The 24,829-nt window shown below is 43.1% G+C and overlaps 1 protein-coding gene across 1 annotated transcript in view; it reads right to left on the bottom strand.

Moving 5' to 3' along the window:
* Positions 1–24,278, bottom strand: part of LOC128776984 (uncharacterized) — a 144,056-nt gene extending 119,778 nt beyond the window's left edge. Inside the window, exon 1 of the mRNA XM_053901949.1 lies at positions 22,781–24,278. Within this exon, the coding sequence (XP_053757924.1) occupies positions 22,781–24,278 (1,498 nt within the window). The remainder of the gene's footprint in view (positions 1–22,780) is intronic.
* Between the last annotated feature and the right edge of the window lie 551 nt (positions 24,279–24,829).

The following is a 24,829-nucleotide window of genomic DNA, read 5'->3' on the forward strand; positions in this document are numbered from 1 at the left end:
AATTCCCATAAGGAAGGAGCATGAGGTGACCTTAAAAAAGAAGAGTCGGGATCGGGGAGACAGTGAGTTGGGGGGAACCCTCTTCCTGATGGACAACAATAAACAGCAAAAATGCCCTGGACTTCACCTTGGCAAACAGGGTACAAATGCCTGAAGTCCTCTTCTTCCCAAAGATAAGTGTATCAGGAAGTGAGTTTTCTTCTCAAGACAGAGGACAGGGAAGAAACCAACCAGTTGCACAGTCAAAATCACTGCGTTCTATTAGCTCAGTAATATCGCCACTAGAAGCTGGAAGTAGGGGTTGATTTTCTCAGAATCAAAATGACATAAAGAAATAGTGGCATAAAGAAATCATGTTTAACCTAGATGTGCTTTGATATATTAGAATAGACAGAAAAAGGGTCACAGATTTTGTGACCTCATACGTGGTCATGACCTAGAAAAAGTGGTCAGGCAGGAAATATTTGCCTACTTACGGCATGTAATATCACTGCATGTAATATAAGCATGAGGGAGGCAGAACACAAGGACATCCCTGAAAGCCAAACTGGGTCCTCCATTATCCAGTTAAAGAGTTCTATGACCCAGAAGTTGTAGGATAGTGAACATAGGGATTTCTATGGTGTGGTGGTTAATTTTATGTGTCAACTTGACTGGACCACAGAATGCCCAGATACCTGGTCAAACATTATTCTGGGTGTGTCTGTGAGTGTTCCCGGAGGAGACAAACATTTGAATTAGTAGACAGAGTAAGGCAGATGGCCCACCCCAATGTGGGTGGGCCTCATCCAATCCATTGAAGGTCTGAATAGAAAAAAAGGTGGAGTGTGGAAGAATTTGCTCTCTGCCTTACTGATTTGAGCCAGGACATCAGTTTTCTCCGGCCTTTGGACTTGGACCAAACTAGAACTTAAACCATAAGCTCTCCTGGGTCTCCAGCTTGCTGACTGTAGATCTTAGGACTTGTCAGCCTCCATAGTCATGTGAGCCAACTCCTGGTAATAATTTTCTTCATATGGATGATTAGATACATAGATAGATAGATAGATAGATAGATAGATAGATAGATAGATAGATAATAGATAGACAGATAATAGATAGATAGATAGATAGATAGATAGATAGATAGATAGATAGAAGATAGATATGATCTATTGTTTTCTTTTTCTCTGGATAACCCTGACCTATACATTTGATGTCCCTGGGGTGTATAAATCAGACCCCACCAAAACAAAGGAGTCAAGAGAGAGACAGACACATAGGGAGACAGAGACAGAAAAATATGCAGACAGATGGGTACAGAGCAGACACACACACTCACACACTCACACACACAGGCACATAGAAAGAAGCAGAACAAACAGAAGCAGACAAGACAGAAAGAGAACAGACAGGCAGACACACAGACATACAAACAGGCAGAAACACAAACTTAGGAAGGTGAGAAAAAAATACAGTATCTCCTGATGCTCTGTATAATTTGTTCATGGAACTTTATTTCTCTGTTTCAGGAAATACTCTGAGGAGGAGACATGCCCCTTGCAACTACACCTCTGCCCAGTCAGAATCAGCTATCAAAGATACCTGTCAGTGACCTGCACAGTGCCTAGGAGGAAAGAATCAGCTCCAATACCCCACAGACACTCAGATGCTAACCTGCAACCACACCCCAAGCCTGAGATCTATTCTCACATCTATTGACACTGTAAAAATGGCATCCTGTAGGCGGACAGCTCAACACTAGAGTCACCTTGGACCTGACCCACCCCAGACCAAGTAAATAAAAATCTCTACGGCTAGGCGTTGCTATTTTTTGCCAGCTCCTCAGGGGAACCAGGAAGCAAAGAGATCTGGGTTTTGCTGTGTAATGCCATATGCCTGGCTGCAAGGTTCAAACCCAAGAGCAATGCAACTAGCCAGGTTCGGTGACGTTTGTCACCTCGGTACACGAGTTACCACTCACAACCCATGAACTCTACTTTCTAGGCCAGTTTCAAAGCTCCAAAGGGCACAGCCTAATCACAATGCCATGTTGTCACTGCTTGGTGCCAGGCTAAATGCTATGCAGGCATGGCCCCACTTAATCTCACAACACCCTGCATCACGTAGGCAACATCTCCGGTTTTCAGGTAACAAAACCGAGGTCAGAGAGATCGAACAGTTTGCCAAGATCAAGTACGTGGGAGAGGCAGCCTTTGTGGCTGGATCTTCCTCTCCGCTGTACAGGAAACACGCTGAGGGGAGGCTTTCGGTTTTCTCCTTTACAACGCGCCGCGCCGTCTCCCACACAGACGGTCCCGAAGATGAAAACGAGCGCTGCCCTCTGGGCAGAGCGCAGGGCCGTGCGCGGGAAGGCACCTAGGGCTGCAGGTCGGGCGACTGTACTCTGGCCACACCAACTGCACGCTTCTGCTGTCGCCGCCTTCAGCCTGGTCTCAGGAAAGACACAGTCGGAGCCCCGGCCCACCAAAAGTAAAGGGATGCCGGTGGGAGAACTGAAGCTTCTTCATTGACTTTAATTAAACTCACCAGAGAAGTAGATGGCAAGGGACTCCCTAGAACTTTTGCTAGTGTTGTCTATATTATTCTTAATTCCAATGTAGCAGAAAAAGACTCTCCTCAAACCTACTCCACCAGTTTAGAGCTGTCCCTGTCTATTGAGAAACAGTGCCATCTACTGGAACATCTTCACACCGTTCTCCTGTGAACCAGGAGAAAAAGAATTGCTGTTACTTATGCCTTTAATTACGAACGACGTGGTCCAAGACGTGGCCCTTCTTTCCAGTGTCTGTTCTGCTCTTAAAACCAAATAAATTATTTTCTTTTATAGCCACAAATGACAAAGGGGTTGGGAATTACACTAAGACTGTCAAGTATTGTGCCTTGAAAAATGGATCCTACAGATTAGGTCTTGATGAGGTGGGGCAGCCAAGGGGCAGGCCCTTAGGTGTTGAGTCAAGAGGTCAACGTGCCCTCACAGCAGTGACCACACCTGTTCACCTGAGCCCTCTCGGGAGGTGCACAGGCGATCCAGAAGGAATGACTCTACGTTCCAAAATACTAATGACCTAGGAACCAACCCAAAAATAGATGTGTATGTGTATAAATACTGTGCAGAAAATAATAACATTATTAAGGGAAACCAAAGAATGTCTAAACAAATGGAAGGCCACACTGTGGTTGGGATTCATATTTGCAGTGGGGGTGAAATCTCCCTCAAAAGAAGTAAAAATTGGTTCTTCAGGGGATGAAAAAAATCTGGTTTTATGTGTAAGGCACAGATACATAGTATATCTGTGGCATTAAAATTTCATGGGAGTCGGGAGTATTTGGGGGAAGAGTCTAAAAAAAGACAATTTAGGGGGAATTTCAGTGGGGGGAGAAGGTTGAGAAGCCCTGGGTTAGAAGATTCAATATTGTTAATAAGTCAGTTCTTCCATACTGATTCATAGATTCAATGCCCTTCTTAACAAAATTCTGATAGGGTGCATGTCTCTGTGCGAGTATGTGTGTGCATGTGTGTGTGTGTGTGTGTGTGTGTGTGTGTGAGAGAGAGAGAGAGAGAGAGAGAGAACCGACACGCTGATCATAAATGTATATTGACGGTAAAGGAAAGGTGGGAGTTTGCTCCACCAAATAGTAAGACTTACGATAGTGCTACTGTAATGAAGATAGTGTGGTACTGGCCCTAAGTGAGCAAACAGACCGGTTGAATCGACTGGAGAAGCCCAGAAAAAGATTCGTGCACATTTGGACACTTGGGTTGCAGAGCAGTGGAGAGAAGACAGTCTTTTCAACAAGTGGTACTTGGATTTCCATAGGAGTTTATTCCAAGGAATAAACACTGACCCTCATGTCTCATAATTACTGGTGGATTATAAATATGAGTGGGAAAGGCAAAGCAACAGAACCTTCTGAATCACTGACTCTTCAAGTGCAGTCCCCAGACCAGCAGCATCAGCACCACCTAGGAACTTGTTAGAAATGCAAAATGCAAATTCTCTAGCCTCCCCGCCCCACAGACACCTGCTGGGTGGGAAAGTTTGGCATTGTTCCCCCACCCCACAAGCTGTGCCCTGACAAACCCTCCAAATGATTCTCTCACACACACTGAAGTCTGAGAGTCACAGTTTTAGAGGCCAACCTAGGGGAATATTTGCATGATCAAAGGAAGGGAAGGCTTCCTAAACAAAGCATAACTATAAAGAAAAAGGTGGAAAATAAAAATATAGAACTTTTGTTCATCAAATGGTACCATGAAATACAAGGGCAAATCACTCAGCAGAAAAAGAAACTGGTGACACATAACTGACAAAGTTCATATCCAGAATATGTAAGGAACTCCTACATATCAATAGGAAAAAGCCCAAAAGAAAAACGGGCAAGAGACCTGAACAGCTACTCCTTAGATTACATTCAAATGGCCAATCAACACGATGCAGTACCCAATGTCTTTAGAAATTAGAGAAATACAAATTAAAAGTACAATACCGTATAATTACAGACCCATCAGAATAGATTTAAAAAGACTAGCAACACCCAAGTGTGGGTGAGACTGTAGAACAGGAGTTGGTAAACTTTTCCTGTAAATGGCTAGATAGCAAATTTTTTAAGCTTTTTGGTCAAGAGACAAAACGGAGGATATTATCTATGCAGGAACTTCTCTAACAAGAGAAAATTCTTATTTCCTTGTACATCATGCCCCACGCGCCACCACATTTGATCGGAGTGGGCCATCCTAGGAGGTAGGCAGGCTTTGCCCCCAGTTGTGGTTGGCTGGAGACACCAGTGGAGGAACTGGTGGGCAGGAAGATGGGGGCGGCCATCTTGGTCAGTTACTCTCTGCCCAAGGGACATTCAGATCCCAACTCCACCACCTGTTTTGGTAAATAAAGTTTTATTGAAACACAGTCACACGGTAGTTTACATGTTGTCTGTGTCTGCCTTTACAATAACAACAGCAGAGCTGAGAACTAATGACAGAGACCGTATGGCCCACAGAGCCTAATATATTTACCATCTGGCCTCTTACACAGAAGTTTGTCGACCCTGTAATAACTCACTGAGTTGTACATTTCTATTTTGTTTATATGTAGTATGTGTGTGTGTGTTGTATTTATATACATACCTGTTGTATTTTACAATTTTAACTATATATATCTATAGATATAGATATAGATATAGATATAGATATATATACACACACACACATATATATGAAATTCTATGTTTAGCTCTGCTTCGTTTTTGGCAAAGATCTTCAATGCACAACATAGCAGTTAAATCAAATGTCTTTTAAAAAAAAAATAAGCAGTCTTGGGGCGCCTGGGTGGCTCAGTCAGTTAAGCATCCAACTCTTGATTTCAACTCAGGTCACAATCTCAGGGTTCTTGAGTTTGAGTTCCCCATTGGGCTTTGTGTGGATTGTGGCGCCTGCTTAGGGTTCTCTCTCTCCTCTCTCTCTCCCTCTCCCTCTCTGTCCCTCTTCCCCTCGACTCATGCTGTCTCTCTCTGTCTCTCTCTTTCAAAAATAAACTTTAAAAAAATGTAAGTACTCTTTCCTTTAATTAAATATGTTAATTCTATAGGCAAAATAAATTGTACTTGCCTCCAGAACTGATTTTAGTCTCAATTTCCACATTTGTAAGAGAATAGATCATCAACTTTTGCTCCAAATACATTGATGATATATTTCTTAAAGATGTTTTAAAGACTGCAAGATGATACTTGAAGGCACTTTCGACAAGTGCCTTGCCAAATGTTGTCACTTCTCTATTTGACTTGTTCTTACAAGATTGAACCAAGGTATCTATAAACACAACAAAATTCAACAAAGGAGCCACATTCAGTAATGTCTTATTTATTCAGTGATGTGGGGGAAGGCGAGTTTTCTGATACACTGAGTTTCTCTCTTTGCATTTTGTAATTCATCCATTCAGCAAATATTTACTTAGAGCCTACGGTGCCAAAACTTCTATTTTCACCATTTTAATGCAAATATTTCTGAAATACTTTGTATCTTTCCCTGCCTTTTACACAAAGAATGCTGAAAATAATTTAAATTTTTCTTTATTATTCAAGCTCATTATGGAACCAAACCATCTTTGAAAATGTTGGTTTTCAAATATACATTTTAGCTGAAAAGCCCTTTATAGAATTCTAACATACAACATAGATAAAAAGAAGAGTTGAAATGAGAGATCGGGGCTCAGCGGAGTCCCACCCACTTGATATCCTTGGGACAATACAAAACCCTAACAATGGGATCATCATTAAATACTAGTGTCATGGGGCACCTGGGTGGCTCAGTCGGTTGAGCGTCTGACTTCAGCTCAGGTCATGACATCAGGGTTCATGGGTTTGAGCCCCTCATTGGGCTCTGTACTGACAGCTCGGAGCCTGGAACCTGCTTCAGATTCTGTCTCCCTCTCTCTCTCTGACCCTCCTCTACTTGTGTGCTCTCTCTCTCTCTCTCTCTCTCAAAAACAAACAAAAAATTAAAAATTAAAAAAAAAAATACTGGTGTCAGGGCTGAGTCAGTTAAGCACCCAACTCTTGATTTTGGCTCAGGTCACAATCTCACAGTTCTTGGGATTGAGCCCCACATGGGACTCTATGCTGACATTGCAAAGCCTGCTTGATATTCTCAGTCTCCTCGCTCTCTCTCTTCCCCTCCCCCACTCAGCCTCTCTCTGTCTCTCTGTCTCTCTCTCTCTTCTCAAAAATAAATAAACTTAAAAAAAAAAAGAAGAAAATACTGGTGCCATATAGAAACATTCTCAAGGGCTGCTGAGAGAGAGAAGATTGCTTTATGCTCGATAATCCTAAATTATGATCCAAAATTGCCATCATTTTTTAAAATTTGAATGTGGTTTTTTTTTCAACGTTTTTTTATTGATTTTTGGGACAGAGAGAGACAGAGCATGAACGGGGGAGGGGCAGAGAGAGAGGGAGACACAGAATCGGAAACAGGCTCCAGGCTCCGAGCCATCAGCCCAGAGCCTGACGCAGGGCTCGAACTCACGGACCGCGAGATCGTGACCTGGCTGAAGTCGGACGCTTAACCGACTGCGCCACCCAGGCGCCCCTGAAAATTTGAATGTGTTTTATGTGTCCTTCTCAACATCAGCCATCATTTCTTGTGGCTGATCAGCGTAGCTCCCAGTATCTGCTCTCTCTTCTACCCACTCAACCCCAACATCTATGGTTTCTGTAGACTGAGAGATCCAAGTTACCAGGCTTCACAGAAGTGTGGGTGAATCAAGAGTCCAGAGACTACCAGCGACATGAGTGGCTCTTTCTTGAATAAAGGACATGTGCTTTACATTCTACGTTCAATACATTCAACATTTACGTTGAGTGATCTATTTTAACAAACACGTTTTTCTGTCTAATTTCCAGATTGCCAAATATATATTAGAAGCTACGTGACTTCTAGATAGGTAAAGAAATTCTCTACCATCAAAATAAGAATGAATTAGCACTGTTGATGGTGATTCCATTTTCCCAACTGAGGAAATATTTCTAGAATCTCTCAATCTAAAAACCACATCAAGAGGCGCCAGGGTGGTTCAGTCGGTTAAGCGTCAGACTCTCGATTTCAGCTCAGGTCATGATCTCAGGGTTTGTGGGATCGACCTGGCTCTATGCTGACAATGCAGAGCCTGCTTGGGAATCTCTCTCTCTCCCTTTGCCCCTCTCCCCTGCTCATGCTCTCTCTTTCTCTCTCTCTGTCTCAAATTAAAAAATTAAAAATTAAAAACCGCATCTACTAGTAACTTTCAAATGCAAATATTTGTATTGGCTTCCTTGTGTTTAAACTTAAAGTAATATAAAATATGTATCCATAAGTGCTGGTGAAGAAAATATTCCCCACCCTGTACACATACATAAATACAAAACCTGTGTCTGTCACTTAATCCAATGGTCTTGGAGTTCACCAAGTGAAAGAAGCTATCTCCAGAATAAACTGTTAAATCTGTTCTAATATGGTCACCCCTCTCATTTCAGAGCCCTGCTGATGGCAGTCATTTTAGCAAATTGACATCATTTGCTGACAGTATGAAGTCATTGGGTAAAAGAATGCATCAAATGCATTTATAAGAGAAAACCTAAGACATACACATAGACATAGCACAAATAAAACATAGAGGCACACGGACTCAGTTGCACCCAATGACAAAGTCAGTTGAATAAGTTACTTCTGACTTCATTCCTCCAGGGGCCTTAAACAACCTTCAAATTAAACCTCAAGTTATTTCATATAGCAAAAACATTCTGTCTGTAAAGAAACCATGGAGTCTGGGGAAAACACAGGTTTAATAGAACTGAATGTAGTATGTGATTTCACATATATATAAAATCGGAAATGTGGGCCGTATCTTTTTTTTTTTTTTAACGTTTATTTTTGAGACAGAGAGAGACAGAGCATGAACGGGGGAGGGTCACAGAGAGAAGGAGACACAGAATCTGAAACAGGCTCCAGGCTCTGAGCTGTCAGCACAAAGCCCGATGCGGGGCTCGAACCCACGGACCGTGAAATCGTGACCTGAGCCGAAGTCGGACGCTCAACCGACTGAGCCACCCAGGCGCCCCGTGGGCCGTATCTTAAAGGGCAAGTCTCTTCACCAGACTTGTGATGCTTGAATCTCTCCTGCCAGTTCCCACCAAGTGCTTATCTGCTTATCATTGAATACAAGATCAGAGAACTTTCTGGATCAGTTCTATATTTATTCAATCTTACCAGGATATATTCATGTATTAGTAAGTATTTGCATTTAGTGCAACTTCAATTTCAATGTAGGTTTCAACAAAACTATAAAATTCTTCCTGACACTTGAGAATAATCATACTTCGGATAAATAATGTTAAACCTACAGAAGTCAATGTTAAGCATAAGCAGAATAAACCGATGATCTTCCACTTCTTCAAAATAATAGAGCCTTACTACCTGTATCTCATTTAAGTAGTGTGAATCCCTCCCTCCTGAAATAGATAATTTAAATAAAATTAATAAAAAATTGAAATTGATGCCTAATCTGTTAGTATCTGTTGGTATGAGAAATATTTCTTCAAAAATTTAAACGCATTTACTCAGGTTAATAAAAGTATTCTATGGTTACAAATCTTGTCCCTTTTGAGCAATTACAAGCTGCCTTGTAGGTGTCACAATTAATTATTCACTTGAAAATAATTCAGGGTTCTTGAAGTAGAAGATCTAAAGGAAAATTCAAGACAGATCTTGTACAAAGAATGGGATGTTAAGAAAGCCCACCACACATTCAGCACAGACCTTGCAAATCCCCAGTTATTCTAGCTCAGTAAAAAGGTAGAGAAACAAAGTTAACTTTTTTTTGCCTTTAATTTAAGTAGAAATGAAACTTTTTTCCCCCTACCACAATGAATATCAAATTTATACAAAACCTTAGCTCATCAAAAAGAAGGCAAGGCATAATAGATTATTCAACATTACAATAAAAAATGGATAAAACCCACACTATGTCAAAGCCATTTCAGCAGCTGCTCCTCGGTTCTGGGTGAAAATGTCCATGGGAGAAAGCCAAACTTTAAATAGGGACCAAGGCACCCCTCCAATTTGCACTAGGGCTGTTTCATCAGCTGTATTCACTGAAAGACACTTCCGTCCTTGTCATCAGATAGAAACGCTTTCAGGGCCCCCTGGTGGTAATTTATAGACCTTGGCCATCAAGATAAAAATGGCCATGAATCAAATAAGCTAAAGCAGCCAGCCCCAAGACCAGGTTCTACAAACCAGTATCTCCTCGACATGATTCTTAGCATTTCCCGTGTGTACAGTTTGTCCATCTCAACCACAGTTGATTCAATCTCTCTAGGTTTACTCTCCTGCAAAAAAGAAAAAAAAAAAAAAGAAAAAAAAAAAAAGCTTTTTCTTACCTCCCAATCCCCTGCAACTTAAAAAAAAAAAAAAAAAAAAGAACATTTAATGCCTTGACACAAATAACCATTTCTGTCTCCCTCATCAGATAATTTCATCCAGAAGCATATTGTACAACACTGTGATTAGTGTCGTACAATACAAACTCATGAATCTGTATGAAATCTATTTATTTACTTATTCTCAGCACTGGCAAATGAATTACTGTTGGCTTAAATCTTTTAAGTATCAGTATGTTACTAAAAGTGGTGGATTTAACAAAATGGAAAGGAATATATAACTGATCTTTACCAGGACCTACAACCCAAAAAAGGAGCTTCTCCATGGCCTATTAAATCTGGAATTCTCTACCTAGCCATGTGAGATTGATCTAATAAACCACTTTTCTAAATCTACCTGAAAGGTGGACAGCCCGATTAGTAGAACCTGAATTCATCAAAGAACCTGCTCAAAGGTGCTCAATCTTGGCTGAACATTATAATCAACTGGGGAGTGTTTTTAAAATGAGGAGGCCACCCTACTTCCGGAGATAGTGATTTACTCGACCTGGAGTAAGACCCAGACATGGATATTCTGTAAAAGCTCCCCGTGACATTTTTAAGAATAGCCAAGGCTTTGAACCACCACGCTATTCCCTGGGGCTCTGAGCAGGGCTATCAGACTACTCTCCTGTCTGCTTGTGGCTGAGGCCGGACGATCAAGGGTCACTTTCTACACCCACATTCCCCCACCTCTGTTATTTCTCCTTCTTGTAATTACATGCGAGATTGTAACACAGCCAATAAACTCTTACCCACTACTTAATATGTTGGGTTACAGCCAATTATAAATTTTAAAATCTCATGCTCACAGAAATTATAAAAGCTATGACGCACAGAGAAACTTTGGAGTTGTAAAATTGGTGAGATCATTCATTCATTCATTCATCACTCATTTTTAAATAACAAGTTCCCAAGCAATGCTGCAGCTACTGGTCTGGGGACCATATGTTAGGAACCACCCTCTTATTCTACCTGTTGAAGTTCCTCCAAGGCTCCAACCTGGACTCTCTATTTTATACTGTTTTTGTACAATCACATCCAAGACTGTCCCTTACACTACACAAATGACCCCAAGTTTCCAGCTCTGGCCAGACCTCTGGTAAGCTTCTTCTAAGCTTCAGTTGCCTATTCAACATCTCCACCTCGTGGTCTCAACGGCATCACCATTGCAACATTTCAAGGCCAGATTTGTGATCTTGACCCTACTCGAATGAGCTCCTCTTCCTCTTCCAAGGTTCTATAACCCAGTGAATGGCGTCACCTCCCAATTGCACAAGCCAAACTCCTATGATTCACCGTGGACACCATCCTCGGTGCCTTTCTTAAGCAGTTCATTCCAAAGTTTACCTGTTTGACCTCCTAAATATTTTTCTTAACCGCTACCTTCACTCCAACCCAGAAATTAGTCATCCCTCACCTGGACCATCATTCCCCTACATTCATCCTGTATCCCACCCCCTCTAATTTGTTTCTCCACACCGCAGGCAGTTATTTTGGTTCTTTGGTTTGGGTTTTAGTAAAAATACGATTATAACATTCTCTTCCCTTCCACAGCTTTCCATCGAATTTAAGATTAAAATCCAAAACCTAGTTTAACTTGGTTTACAAGTCCTGGAAGGCCAGGAAGGACCAGCTTCCAGCCACCTTACCGTCCTTACTTCATGCTACTGTCTTCCTCGCTCTGAGCACCAGCCACCTGAGGTTTTTTTCGGTTCCTTGAACGGTCCTGGCTCCATTCTGCAAGGACACCTTACCAGCTGCCTGATACACACCACTCCTTCCCTCTCCTCACCCTTTGCCTAGTTAGCCCTGGCTCATTATTCAGCCTTCAGGCGTGACGTCACTTGTCCTGAAAAGTCCTTTGTCGCAAACTTGTCCTCCTCAACTCCGTAAGCCCCGATACTTTATGACAAATATTTTGTCATGTCTCCTTTAGGGTCTTAAAACTAAATTTACAAATCATATAACCTTCCCATACATATAATTTTTAAAACAATCAATGCAGTAGGCAAACTATAATATAAAGCAGAAATTAAAGGGAAGTAATTTATGATAAAAAGTCCTCTTTATTTCAATATGGAAATGATTAGTCGCGGCCACATAAAAGGATCCCGTAAAGTACTCACGTGTTTGCATATGGTTCCACACGTGGAATGAAAGAGTTCCAAACGCAAGCCAACACTCATTTGTGGTGCTGGTGACTCAAAAGCCATCTGCAGCTCTGCTACCAGCTACGTGAGTTTCCAAACTGGAGAGCAACGCTTGTGGAAGTTGCAGAGAAAATAAAATACAATCTCCCCTCAGTGCACACTGAGGTTACATTCTTGGAAAATTCTATGCACGTTGAAATCATGCAAAAACGCTTTGTATTTCTATGGAAAATGCAGTTCGGTTCGAAACTCAGATAATTAAACACATAAGCATCCAAAAAGATATTTGAAAGCCATGCGTGAAGTGAGACAATACTTGGTGTAGAAGACAGTCCTGTGAGCCATGGTGTGTCTAATACTCTGTTCCTCTCCCACTAAATGCCTCCAGTCATTTGTGGGGGCAAACAAAAATGCTCCCACAAATTTCCAAAGCTCCTCTGGGATGGTGGTACCACCCCCAGGGGAGGCAGGTAATAGCAGCGTTTACGTTTAACGCTTATGCATACCACGTGCCCAAACAGGACCCTGCTTTTCCTTTATAACAATACATCCACGTGGAAATGTTCAGTTAACATCTGACATCTTCGTAGACCAGGAGCACCAGGAGAACAGCGACTGAATCTGCATTTTGTCCGTAATTGTTTTCCTGGGGCTTTGCCTGGTGCCAGCACGCAGTGGGAACTCAATCAGTCCTGCTGAACGAATGACTGAACATGATTCCTCTGGTGCTGTGTGCTAGAAAAACAGACAGCCCCATGCATGGCTCTGCGCTGGTGACACAAAAGGCAGAACAGGAGTCTGTGCTTTATTTCACACGTGATTATCAGCATTAGAAAGAGTGACTAGGTGGTTCCAAGTTATAAAACCCATTGAGAAGTAGCCAAAACCAAGAGGGGCAAAGGTGGGCTTTTTCTGGCACAGTTCACACACGAGAAGAAAAGATAGATACCTTTTGGTATCAGATCCTAAGAGCGTTCTCATTGTAAGTGATATATGTTTAAGTCTCTCCTCCCAATATATTTCTTATGATTTAGAAGGTGTTATTTATCAAACTGTGTAAATCTGTCCCAACTTATTGAAAATTTTGGCATCAGGTAACAGGTCCAAAAAGCAAGCAGATAAGATTAAAGCAGTGAAATAGAGGCTTCCAGAAAAGATGGCTCTGGGGAAAAAGACAATTCTATGGTTAGGAAATGTCCGTGATATTACAACATCTTTTTACAATTAAAAACAGGTGGATAATAAATTAAGTGAAAAACAAGACAATTAAATTACTGAGAAAGATAAAAAGTCACACACTTCTATCAAAACAGTATTTGCATGTATAGAATGAGGTAAGCCTGAATTGATAATTAAGAACTGTAAAATAACCATATCAGGAAGGATTAAGGGGAGACTCTCTCAACAGAAAAAGGCTCCTATCATTATAGGAAAGTCAAAAAAGCCTAAAATACTAAAATTATGATATAGCAATCTATAAATTACTTAGAAATATGATATCTGTGGGAAGAAAGAGCTTAGAAAGCTAGAAGTCACCACCAGGATTAAAATTGGAGTGGGAGACATTTTTCATTATAAATGTCACAATAATTTTTTATTTTTATTATATACACACGGTCCCTGACTTACGATGGCTTGACTTAATGGTTCCTTGACTTTACAATGGCAAGAAAGTGATAGGCATCCAGCAGAAACCATGCTTTGAATTTTAAATTTGGATCTTTTCCTGGCTAGCAACAGGCAAGACTATACTCTCTCCTGATGTTGGGCAGGGAAGTTCCCGGTCGGCCAGGCGACCAGGAGAGCCAACATCCACTCCCCTGACAACCACTCTGTCCCCAGACAGCCATCCTGTTCCTCACTTTCAATACATTAGTCAGGAAGTTACATGACAGGGCCGACACTGTGTTATAAAGAGGGTTTGCGTTAGATGACTTTGCCCAACTGTAGGCTAATGTCAGTGTTCCGAGCATGTTTAAGGTGGGTGAGGTTGAGCTGTCATGTGCAGTAGGTGAGGTATGGTAAATGCATTGGCAACTAAAGATATTTTCAACTTAAGACAAGTTTACTGGGGTGTAACTCCGTCAAAAGTCAAGAAATATCTGTATCATTATTATCTTTATAACTTTTTAGCACTTAGCTTCTGAAAAGGTTCCTAATCAGTGGGGCACATAAACTTTTAAAGGATATATTTAACCCATTCTGAGTCTTGTTAAAAAATAGTATGGCTTACCATACTGTTTCAATATGTTTCGATTTTGTTTTGTTCAATAAGTTTCAATATGCTTCAAAATTGTTTCAATTTCAAAAATCCAAATTCTCAGGACCTCCAATACAGCGCTGAACCTGAGCAGTTATGCTGTATCTGCTCAGAGACTGGTTTAGGTCCAGACTGTGAACTACAAACTTTGAACCCGCAGCCATGATGACTTATTAGCAAACTGCACACTTTTGCGCGACTTCTTGGCCAAAGTTACTTTCTGAACTGAAAACAGTGAGGTAAGTCTACAGGGTTAGCCCATATTTCTCTTTGTGTGGGTATACGTGTGGGAATCAATCTCTCATCAGGACTTCTTTAAATATTTTTTTTAGCTGGACAGGTGGAATTAAAGTGTGTTTGAAGAAAAAGAGATTGCATTCCTTTCATTGAGAAACTTCGTGTGTTTTAAAAACAAAAAAGGAATGGCTTATTATAGAAAAGCCAGGTACCCTAGGGAAAATTATGATTTTAAGGAGTATGAACCTGTCAGTCTGTAAGTTATGAGCTAGAGGCAGCATCTGAAGTTTTGATTAATCTACTCATTATTCAGTTGACCCTACTTGCTAGCCTTGATAGCAAAGGGAAAGATGTGCAGTGCTAATATTACTTCAAGTAGAAAAACATGGAAGGAGCTTCTCACCGACAAGACTCTTTGAAACTTTCTAAGTAAACGGGGAGGTCTGGGGACAGGTGACCTAGTAAAACAGGTCCTTGGTATTTTATGGCTTAAGTTCTGCACCTTTAAGAGGGCTCCTTCTTTGCCCACCCTCTGGACAATTTCAAGCGAAAGGATCTGAGCTACACTGAGTCACTGAGTGACTCACAAGTATGTACCAAAGAGGGCGTGAGAAGAATTAAAGAAGGACAGAGCACATGTTCATTTATTCAGTCCTTTCCTACTGAGTACTGACCATGTGCCAGGCACCGCGCTGCATGCTGGGAGACAAAAATAATCAGATATGTTCTTTTGGCACTGAGAACTCGGAGCCCAATGAGCACATTTTTTTTTTTTTTTTTTTTTTTTTTTTTTGGGACAGAGAGAGACAGAGCATGAACAGGGGAGGGGCAGAGAGAGAGGGAGACACAGAATCGGAAACAGGCTCCAGGCTCCGAGCCATCAGCCCAGAGCCTGACGCGGGGCTCGAACTCACGGACCGCGGACCGTGAGATCGTGACCTGGCTGAAGTCGGACGCTTAACCGACTGCGCCACCCAGGCGCCCCCAATGAGCACATTTTTGATGAGCTCTCTGGCCACTTTCACTCTGCACAAGACTTTCTTTACAGATACAAAATAGCAAACCAGAGGAACACCTTATTGACATTACCCAGTATTCATTGAGGGTTTTTTTTCCTATGTGACGAGACTGTTCGAAGCACTTGACATACATTTATTCATTTCTTTCTCTCAACGACACAATGTGGTAGTTACTAACATCATCCTCACTTTATAGGTGAGGAAACAAAGCATTAAAAATGTATGTGACTGACCCCAAGTTTATAGAGCCTGAGTCCAAGGCTTTGTACGTATTGGAGATGCCAGTTGATTAACCCTCTTAAACAGACATAAGGCAAACCACATGAAAAGGCAGACAAAAATAAAGAGACACTCTTGTTTCATAGCCATAGAAGTGAATTTCCCAAGATAAAGGGGAGAGATAACACCAATACAGCTACCTAGACATACCCTGAGCTAGCCCACCGTGTTCATAGTTTAGGCCTTCCCTTGTCTACTCCTGTACTCTTGTTGCAGGAAGTGTTATGCTTCTGAATTCATTGATAGCTGTTTGCAAATCTAAGCCCATGATAATGAAGTATTAAGTGTAACACTTGATCATATTAGGTTGAGCAGAGAAGATCTAAAGAGGCAAAGGAAAATAGCTAACCATTGACTTTTCTAGTATCCTTAGCTCCATTGCAATGCCTTATCTGAGAGATATGGAGGAAGATGAACCCTTGCAGGTGCCAAAGGGCCCACAAAATGTAGGTGACCTAGATGCTGTACAGCCCCTGGAGATGTCTGAAGCACGGGACAGTAATAAGGCAAGGGCATGACAGGAAGATCCACTGAAGCTGCCACCTGGGGGTCAATTAGAAGGTACAGGCGAATCAGAGTAGGACCACCAATGCCTACGGGAACTTCCTGGGATTGATTTCCTTTTCTGTGGAAACAGCTGGGGTCTCCACCTGTCCAGATCTTCAGATAAGGAGCCAGCTGAGGGATGGTGACTAGAAAAACAAGGAGAGTAACCTCCACCATTAATAGGCGGTTCTCTGCCTCAGAAGAAATCAGTCCCAGCCAACAAAGAAAAGGAAAACCCACTCACCTTAGAAAGTCAAGAAAATGAATGACTGTACATTTTTCCCTCTCCCTTTTCCTCACGGCAGTGCCCAAGGAATAAGCACAAGGAAGAGGAAGGAAGAGGAAAGCGAGCAGACAAATATCTCAAGCCTCCCCTTGAAATCTTTGGAGAGGGATGCCTACCTTGCTGTAGACCGGGGGGCAGGGGGAGATTTTAATTGAAAGTGAGATTGACATGTTCAATAGGCTAGACATTTTAATAACTAAAGACGACAGAAAAGCTATAAAATCAAACTGAAGTATTGTTTAGGGACTTCTCCACACATCAGGTACAGAAATCTGACAGGACATGTTAACAGTTAAAAAGTCAAACTCTATAGAGCGCCTGGGTGACTCAGTCTGTGGAGCCTCCTACTTCATCTCCAGTCACAATCTTGCAGTTCGTGAGTTTGAACCCCACATCAGGCTTGCTGCCCTCAGTGTGGAGTCTGCTTCAGATCTCCTGCCCCCCCCCCTCTCTGTCCCTCCTCTACTCATGCTGTCTATCCCAAAAATAAAATAAAACATTAAGCACCTTTTAAATCAAAAATAATCATAAAACAAAAAAGTCAAACTCTACAATGTTTGTACCCCAAAGGGCCTGCGATCCTTCAGTCGTGCCTGTTACGTGCTGATTTGATGTATGAGGGGAAAGAAACTCAATTAACATAGAAATAATCTCAAGATGTATCATAAACTACCCCACTCTAAAATGTGAAATGCTAGGCTGAATAATTCAAGTTTGAAGCTAACTTAATGGCTAATTATGAATATTCTAATATCATTAATGGATACTTGATATAAAACATACAATTTATTAAACCATTAATAAATACCTAGTATCAAATATATCCAGCATGTACTGGACAGAGAGGAACAATGAATGCCTATGTGACAGATGAAGTCAGCCATAAAAATCACAATTTCAATGGAAAAAATCATTGCTATGGATTTGTGACTGAATCCTGGGCCAGACTTGCCATGAGCCGTCATCAGCATTTCTTTTGGTACATTCCACTTCATATTTTTCACAGCAGGTGATTAAAAAATAACTTTTAAAGGACAAATAGATTACTGTGTTAAAAGATCTAAAGAGGGGCGCCTGGGTGGCTCAGGCAGCTAAGTGTCCCACTCTTGCTTTCAGCTCAGGTGATGATTTCATGGTTCGTGGCAGTAAGCCCCACTTCGGGCCCCCCATGCTGAAGCACAGAGCCTGCTTGGGGTCCTCTCTCTCCTCTCTCTCCACCCCAATCCCGCTCTCTCTCGCTCTCCTTCAAAACAAATAAACAAACGTAAAAAATAACAATAAATTATCTAAATAAAATGTATCTTCTTGTTTCTTTTTGCCTTAAGAATATTTTAACCTGAGGGTCGCCTGGGTGGCTCAGTCGGTTGAGCGTCCAACTTCGGCTGAGGTCATAATCTCTCTGTTGGTGGGTTCGAGCCCCGCGTTGGGCTCTGTGCTGACGGCTCAGAGCCTGGAGCCTGCTTCCGATTCTGGGTCTCCTTCTCTTTCTGCCCCTCCCCCACTTGTGCTCTGTCTCTCTCTATCAAAAATAAATATTTTAAAAATTTAAAGAATATTTTAACCTGAAGGTACGGGCTAAGGTCAGGCTCAGGGCTCAAGGAACAACACATGGAGATCCCACCAATAGTGGACCTAATCCTCCAAAATACTGAAGGAACTGGGATTCTTTGTTTTAGTGGAATGATTTTCCTTATCGAAAAACCAGGTATGTGACACCTGTTTCACTGTGTGTAGAATACGTAGAAACATATAATCAAAACTGTGTGCAACTGGCATTCCTGATATTTGTGTCAGGGGGTACCCAGCTGAATCTTCTCCATGTCGCATCCCCAGGAGACAGGCCTTTGTGGCTCCCCCCTAACCCTCGTCTCTGAGAGGTCGATACCCCAAGATTCCTTCTAGCCCTGCCATTTCATGGATCCTTTTGGACACAGTACCTCTGCCTTTCCTATTCTAGATCATGCCCCCAGGTCCCTTATTTGAGAATACAAGTGAGACATTCCACCAAAAGGATGAGCTATTTTCTTCACATCTGTACATCAACCCGAGCAAGGAAACCTTTGGAAGTTTACACAGGCTGCTCCCCGTCACAGGCTGGAAAATCAAATCAGCTACTCATAAATTTCATATTTCCAGAATAATATCCAATTAAGGTAGATGATGATACTCCTTTTGGCTCTGAGAACCATTTTCTTTCTGTCTTCTCAAAATGGATACAAAGCATGGCGCTTCAAGAAAATCTCATCTCAAAAATCATAACCCTAGACCTAGGGCTAACCCATCCTCTTTCTTTTGACACAGAAAGTTGATCCTGATATATATTCCTTCCAGTTAGTTACATGAATGCAGTTAGTATTTCAATCCAAATTTCCTGTATAAAATACAGAAACTCTTCCATGAGATGCTTCCATGAGAAAGGTGCAAGTTTAATTGAGCTTACTCAAAAGTGATTGCATGAATATGAGAGTTGCAGTTCTCATGGCCCTCGTTTTCTCATCCTGGTAGAAATTCTAGTCCTCAGCTCAAGGGCTTTGCCACAGTCTGGGGTTTTAATTGGTTATCCCTATTCCTATCTAACTCTGCTTTAATTCTGCTCCATGTGCAAGAATAATAATGACAGTTGTCACTTAATAAAAGCTAAGCGTCAAGCTAAATGTGCTTGACATATAAAACCTCACTGACTCCTCGCACAACTCCATGGAATAATTGCTATTATTACACGTCTTCTACAGATAAAGAGATTGAGGCTATAAAAGGGTAAATATTTTCCCAAAGTCACGTAGCCAGTAAATGAAAGAGCTAAGATTCAAGCTTATGTTTGTCTTATGCCAAACCTGAACCCTTAACCAGTAAATTTAATTTTTCTCATGGAATCAAACATTTAGCATTCTATGCTTTCCAAAGTAAAAGGGGGGGGGGCATATGTATATAATTTACATATGATGTATTATTACTATACATTGCAATCATATATACTATGTAATATATAGTATATATTATTTTAAGTATATTTACATATTACTTATTGTTATATGTTCATATATATATGCTACTGCTTCAGACCAAATCTATTACTCCTGAGTAATACTTAGTAATACTTAGTAATTACTCTTTAGTAAACACCTTACCACTCTACCCTCAATGAATACATCAATTCTCCAGTGTACAGGTCTTCTTCCTGTAATTAATCAGTAAATCTTACCAGTTCTATCCTCCAAATATACCCTTGATCCATTTTTCCAGTTTTTCTGTTATTAATTTCTTCAACACAATCGAAATCAATGTAGTGAGTACCTACTATGTGCTGGGCAGAGTTCTGGAAACCAGGGATATCTCTGTCCTTGAGTAACTCACAGTGTACAAAACAAGAAAGATATTTAAGAGGACACATCACCATCCAGTGCAAAAGGAGTATCAGTAGGAGTGGTCCCAAGGGGAGGGAGTGACGGCCCTGGCCTGGGAATTTTGGAGGAGCACCCCGGGGCAGGGGGAGGGCTGCACTGAAGCTTGAGTCTTGGGGGACAATGGGAAGGGGGCTGACAGCTTGGGAAGATTGAATGAAGGCAGGGAAGGATTGGAGGGGGTGCCAAGCAACAGAGGCCATATGGGGGCAGGAAGCAAGCATGGTGAAGTCCAGTCACTTTGTTCCCAGAGTACTGAGAACAAACAGCCACTAGCTGGTCTCGATTCTCTCCCTCATCCAAGTCCGTCTGAACACGGCTAACAAATGAGTTCTCCAGAAGCGTAGATTGATCACCCGCCCACCCCTGCACCTTTCTCAAGAGCCTATATCGTCATAAATTATCAAATTATCCCTTGACTGCTGCCTCTTACCTAATGGCCTTATGTGTGATCTGCCTCCACATATCGTCAGTACTACTTACCCAAGCCCCCCCAAAACTTGGGATGAGGCTACATCCTTTCTGGAAGTAGGTTCAACCTCACCTTACATCTATTATGCTACCCCCAACCAAATTCTATGCGTGCTTAGGACTCAGTTCCTATGCCACCTATCCTTGGCCCTCCCTTACCTGCTCCCTCTGCCTAAACTGCTGGGCAACTGGCATCGCAGCAGACTCAGAATTGTACACCTTCTTCCCATTTAGTCCATCTTTCCATCTGCCCACAGGTACTCAAGTAGTGATCCACTCCACCTGCTTCACTCATTCAAGGGGTACCTGTGGGTCATCTATTCTATGTAATTCTCAAACTAAATGTTCCCTACGAACCTCATTTTCTCTTTCTCCCTGCTTCTCCTCACCACCTGTCCTCCAACCTTGTTTTCTTCTCGTTGTTTTCTATGTATTCTATACAACACATCCCAAGCTGGAAATTTCAGAAACATCCCCCACTCCTTCCTCTCTCTTAACACAAACATCCAATCTGACCACTCAGTTATGTCAATTCTTTCTCAGAAAACATATCTAAACTTACTCTTTTGTAGCCCCATGACCTTCATAATGTCCCTACTGAACCATTGAACAGACACCCGATTTATCGTCTAACTGCTATTCCCCCCATTCCTGTCAGAGGTCTTTTCAAAATAGGTGTCAAACGCATCAGGGACCTACTTAACTCCAGGCGCTGTGCTGGGCATTGAAAGTCTAACTTGGAAGTCTTTGACTTCCACCAACAGTATGAGTATTTTTAGGGTGGGAGCTTTGGCTAATTTAACTTTATATCGCCAGCCCCTAGCCAATTACCTGGCACCTCCTCATTGATTAACAGACACTAGTTTGAAAGAATGGGTGAATGAATGGAAAGTTCTAGGTCGGGGGGGGGGGGGGGGGGGGGAGGTGGTCTCTAAAGATGAATGAAATAACAGCCCTGTTGATGTAGGAAACAAAGGCAGAAGAAGAAAAATTAAATTCCTTGCAATTTATAGCCCATTGACAAGTCCTTGAAACAGACTTCCTCTGGGAGCTCAGTTTGCTATATGATGACACTTTGCTAAGGGCAAAAGGCATCCTTAGCTTAACATTATCCTGACCCCTCCCACCCCGAATCCTGTAAGTCTACTCTAACATATAAAAATGCCTTTGGAAACTTTCTTTATCTCGACCCCTCCCAAGATGTGTGTTGGCAATCACACTCCAAGTATACAGCCCACTGATACACATCTGAAGGGTCTCATGACTGAGTTTTTACGAGACAGCAATCAATGACCTTTTCCTAACAATAGCTAGCCCCTCAAGGTCCAGGGAACCTTGTTTCCAAATTACCTTAGAGATTTATGCTATCCCTAACCCCCTCCCAACCTGAAGGTATATAATCAGTCACTCTTCACAATCCCAGCGCAGCTCTTTCTGCCCACGGGTCCTGTCCCCGTGCTTTAATTGTTATGCCCAGAATTCGTGATCCCCAAAGACCACTAGGGAGCCGAGTCCGATGCAAAAGCAAAAGAACCTTTATTCGAGCTAGCTCGAACTCAATCCCCTACCTGCACCGACGCAGCGGTGAGATACCAGGGAGAGAGAGCGAGTTTCAAAAGCACAAAGGTTTTATAGGGGTCTAGGGGCAGTTGGTGAGGTAATGGCTGTGGCCTCAGCCGATTGGTTGGGGAAGGGTCGGAGTCCTGTTACGAAGGTCGCTGGGCGTGTTTTGATTAGAAAGTTTGAACGGGTGAGCGGGAGGTTACTCAAGGGGAGGAGGCGCAGTCTGAGGTTTCTGTGAATTTCCCGGAAAAGGGGTCATGTCGGGGACATAGTCACTCAAGGTGGAGAACACAGAACAAGATGGAGTCGGCCGGCGTAGGCCCGCCCTTTCATTCCCCCCTTGTCATGTAACTTACAGACCCAATCATGGGACCGGCTGCATTTATGGTGACAAGGGGAACAGAGTTTGGAAGTTTACGCTAAGTTCTGGGAAGCATGTGTCCCTGGGGTGGCTCTGGGAGGTCTAATTAAGTATTGTCCCTGAGCTGGTATCTATGATCTGCCAGGTGATGTTTTGGGGGGTGTGGGGACTCCCGGTAGCATGAGCAATGACAAGCAGAGTTAACAGAGTTACCAATATTAGGTGGGTCGAATGTGCTGTAGCTTGAGCTTGAGCTTGAGCGGGTTGTGTTGGTCCCGACTGATGGCCCATCGCGTGACGAAGTCCTTCAGGATCGAGGAGGGGTCCGCTGGCCGAACGTGGGTGTGATGGACCCAGGTCGCGATGCCGTCTACTTTGAGAGCGGTGGGGGTTGTCAGCACTACAATGTAGGGTCCCTTCCAGCGCGGCTCGAGAGTCTCTCGGTGGTGCCTCTTGACATAGACCCAGTCTCCCGGCTTGTACTGATGAGGTGTCGGGGTCGGGCCAGCCTCGTAGATGGCACGGAGGCGCGGCCAAATATCCTCGTGCGCCCTCTGGAGCCCTCTCAAGGAAAGAAAAAGTTCTTGATCTTTAAACTCTGCAAGAAGTTCAGCTCGAAGGCTGGGAATAACAGGGGGTGGCCTGCCAAACATGATCTCATAGGGAGTAAAACCCAGAGTGTAAGGAGTGTTTCTAACCCGGTAAAGGGCGTACGGTAGGAGAGTCACCCAGTCCCCGCCAGTCTCCATGGTTAATTTGGTAAGGGTCTCTTTTAGGGTTCTATTCATTCTTTCTACCTGTCCTGAGCTCTGGGGCCTATAAGCACAATGTAATTTCCAGTTTGCCCCCACCGCCTTGGCTACTGCCTGTGTTACCTGAGAGATAAAAGCTGGTCCATTGTCTGATCCTACCATGGCAGGAAAACCATACCTGGGTAAGATGTCTTCTAGTAGCTTCTTAGCCACCGTCTGAGCCGTTTCATGCTTGGTTGGGTATGCCTCCACCCAGCCAGAGAAGGTGTCTGTAAATACTAAAAGATATTTATAACCATACTTTCCTGGTTTGACTTCAGTGAAGTCGACTTCCCATTGGGCTCCCGGTCTGGTGCCTCTGAGCCTGGTTCCTTTTTTATTTGATGTGGCTTTCGCGTTGGTGAGTTGGCAGGTCTTGCAGGCAGATACAACTTGCTCTATTTTGGTGTCCTGTTGGTGAATCTTGATTCCGGCATGTCGGATTAAGTCTTTTAATTTTCGGGCCCCCATGTGAGTAGACCGATGCATGTGCTCTAATATTGAGACTCCGAGCCGGTCTGGCAGCACGAGCTCCTTGTTAGGTGTATACCACCATCCCTTTATCTCCTGGGCCATGGGGAGTTTCTTGATCCGCTGTAACTCCTCCTGGGAGTATTTGGGCTGGTCTGGTAAAACTGGGTCTCCCGGGTCTGGTAGTTGTATGGTCATGGTGGGGACTGGAGTAAGGGCTACTGCCTTGGCTGCCTGGTCAGCCTTTCGATTACCTCTAGCTACTGGGTTATCAGCTTTTTGGTGCCCTTGGCAGTGGATAATGGCTAGCTTGGCAGGAAGCCATAAGGCCATAAGCAGGTTAAGTATCTCCTGCTTATTTTTTATAGTCCGTCCTTCTGCCGTCAGTAACCCCCTCTCCTGATAAATTGCCCCATGAATATGAGCTGTGGCAAATGCATAACGGCTGTCTGTGTAGATGTTAAGCCGTTTTCCAGCTCCCAGCATCAGCGCCTTGGTGAGGGCTATGAGCTCCGCTCACTGGGCTGACGTTCCGGAGGGTAGAGCCTCCGCCCATACGGTGTCCATTTCGGTGACCACCGCTGCACCCGCATACCTGTGTCCATCTCGCACAAAGCTGCTGCCATCAGTGAACCAAGTAGCCTCGGCATCGGGGAGGGGCTGGTCGGTCAGGTCCATCCGGAATCCATGTACTTGTTCCAGGATTCCCGCACAGTCATGTAGTGGAGCACCTAGGTCAGGGTCGGGCAGCAGGGTTGCAGGATTGAGGGCTGCACTGGGGTGGAACCGCACTCGTGGAGGGTTGAGTAGGAGGCTCTGGTAATGAGTCACACGTGTATTGCTCATCCATCTATCAGGAGGCTGTTTCAGGACCCCTTCAATGGCGTGTGGGGTTGTGATCCAGATCTCCTGTCCTAGGGTCAGTTTGTCTGCATCCTTGACTAGGAGTGCTGTCGCCGCAATAATTCTTAGGCATGGCGGCCAGCCGGCAGCCACTGGGTCTAGTTTCTTAGACAGGTAAGCCACTGGGCGGTTCC

This window comes from Panthera pardus, unplaced genomic scaffold (assembly GCF_024362965.1).
Source record: "Panthera pardus isolate Hobbes unplaced genomic scaffold, ASM2436296v1 HiC_scaffold_10, whole genome shotgun sequence".
Taxonomy (NCBI): Eukaryota; Metazoa; Chordata; class Mammalia; order Carnivora; family Felidae; genus Panthera; species Panthera pardus.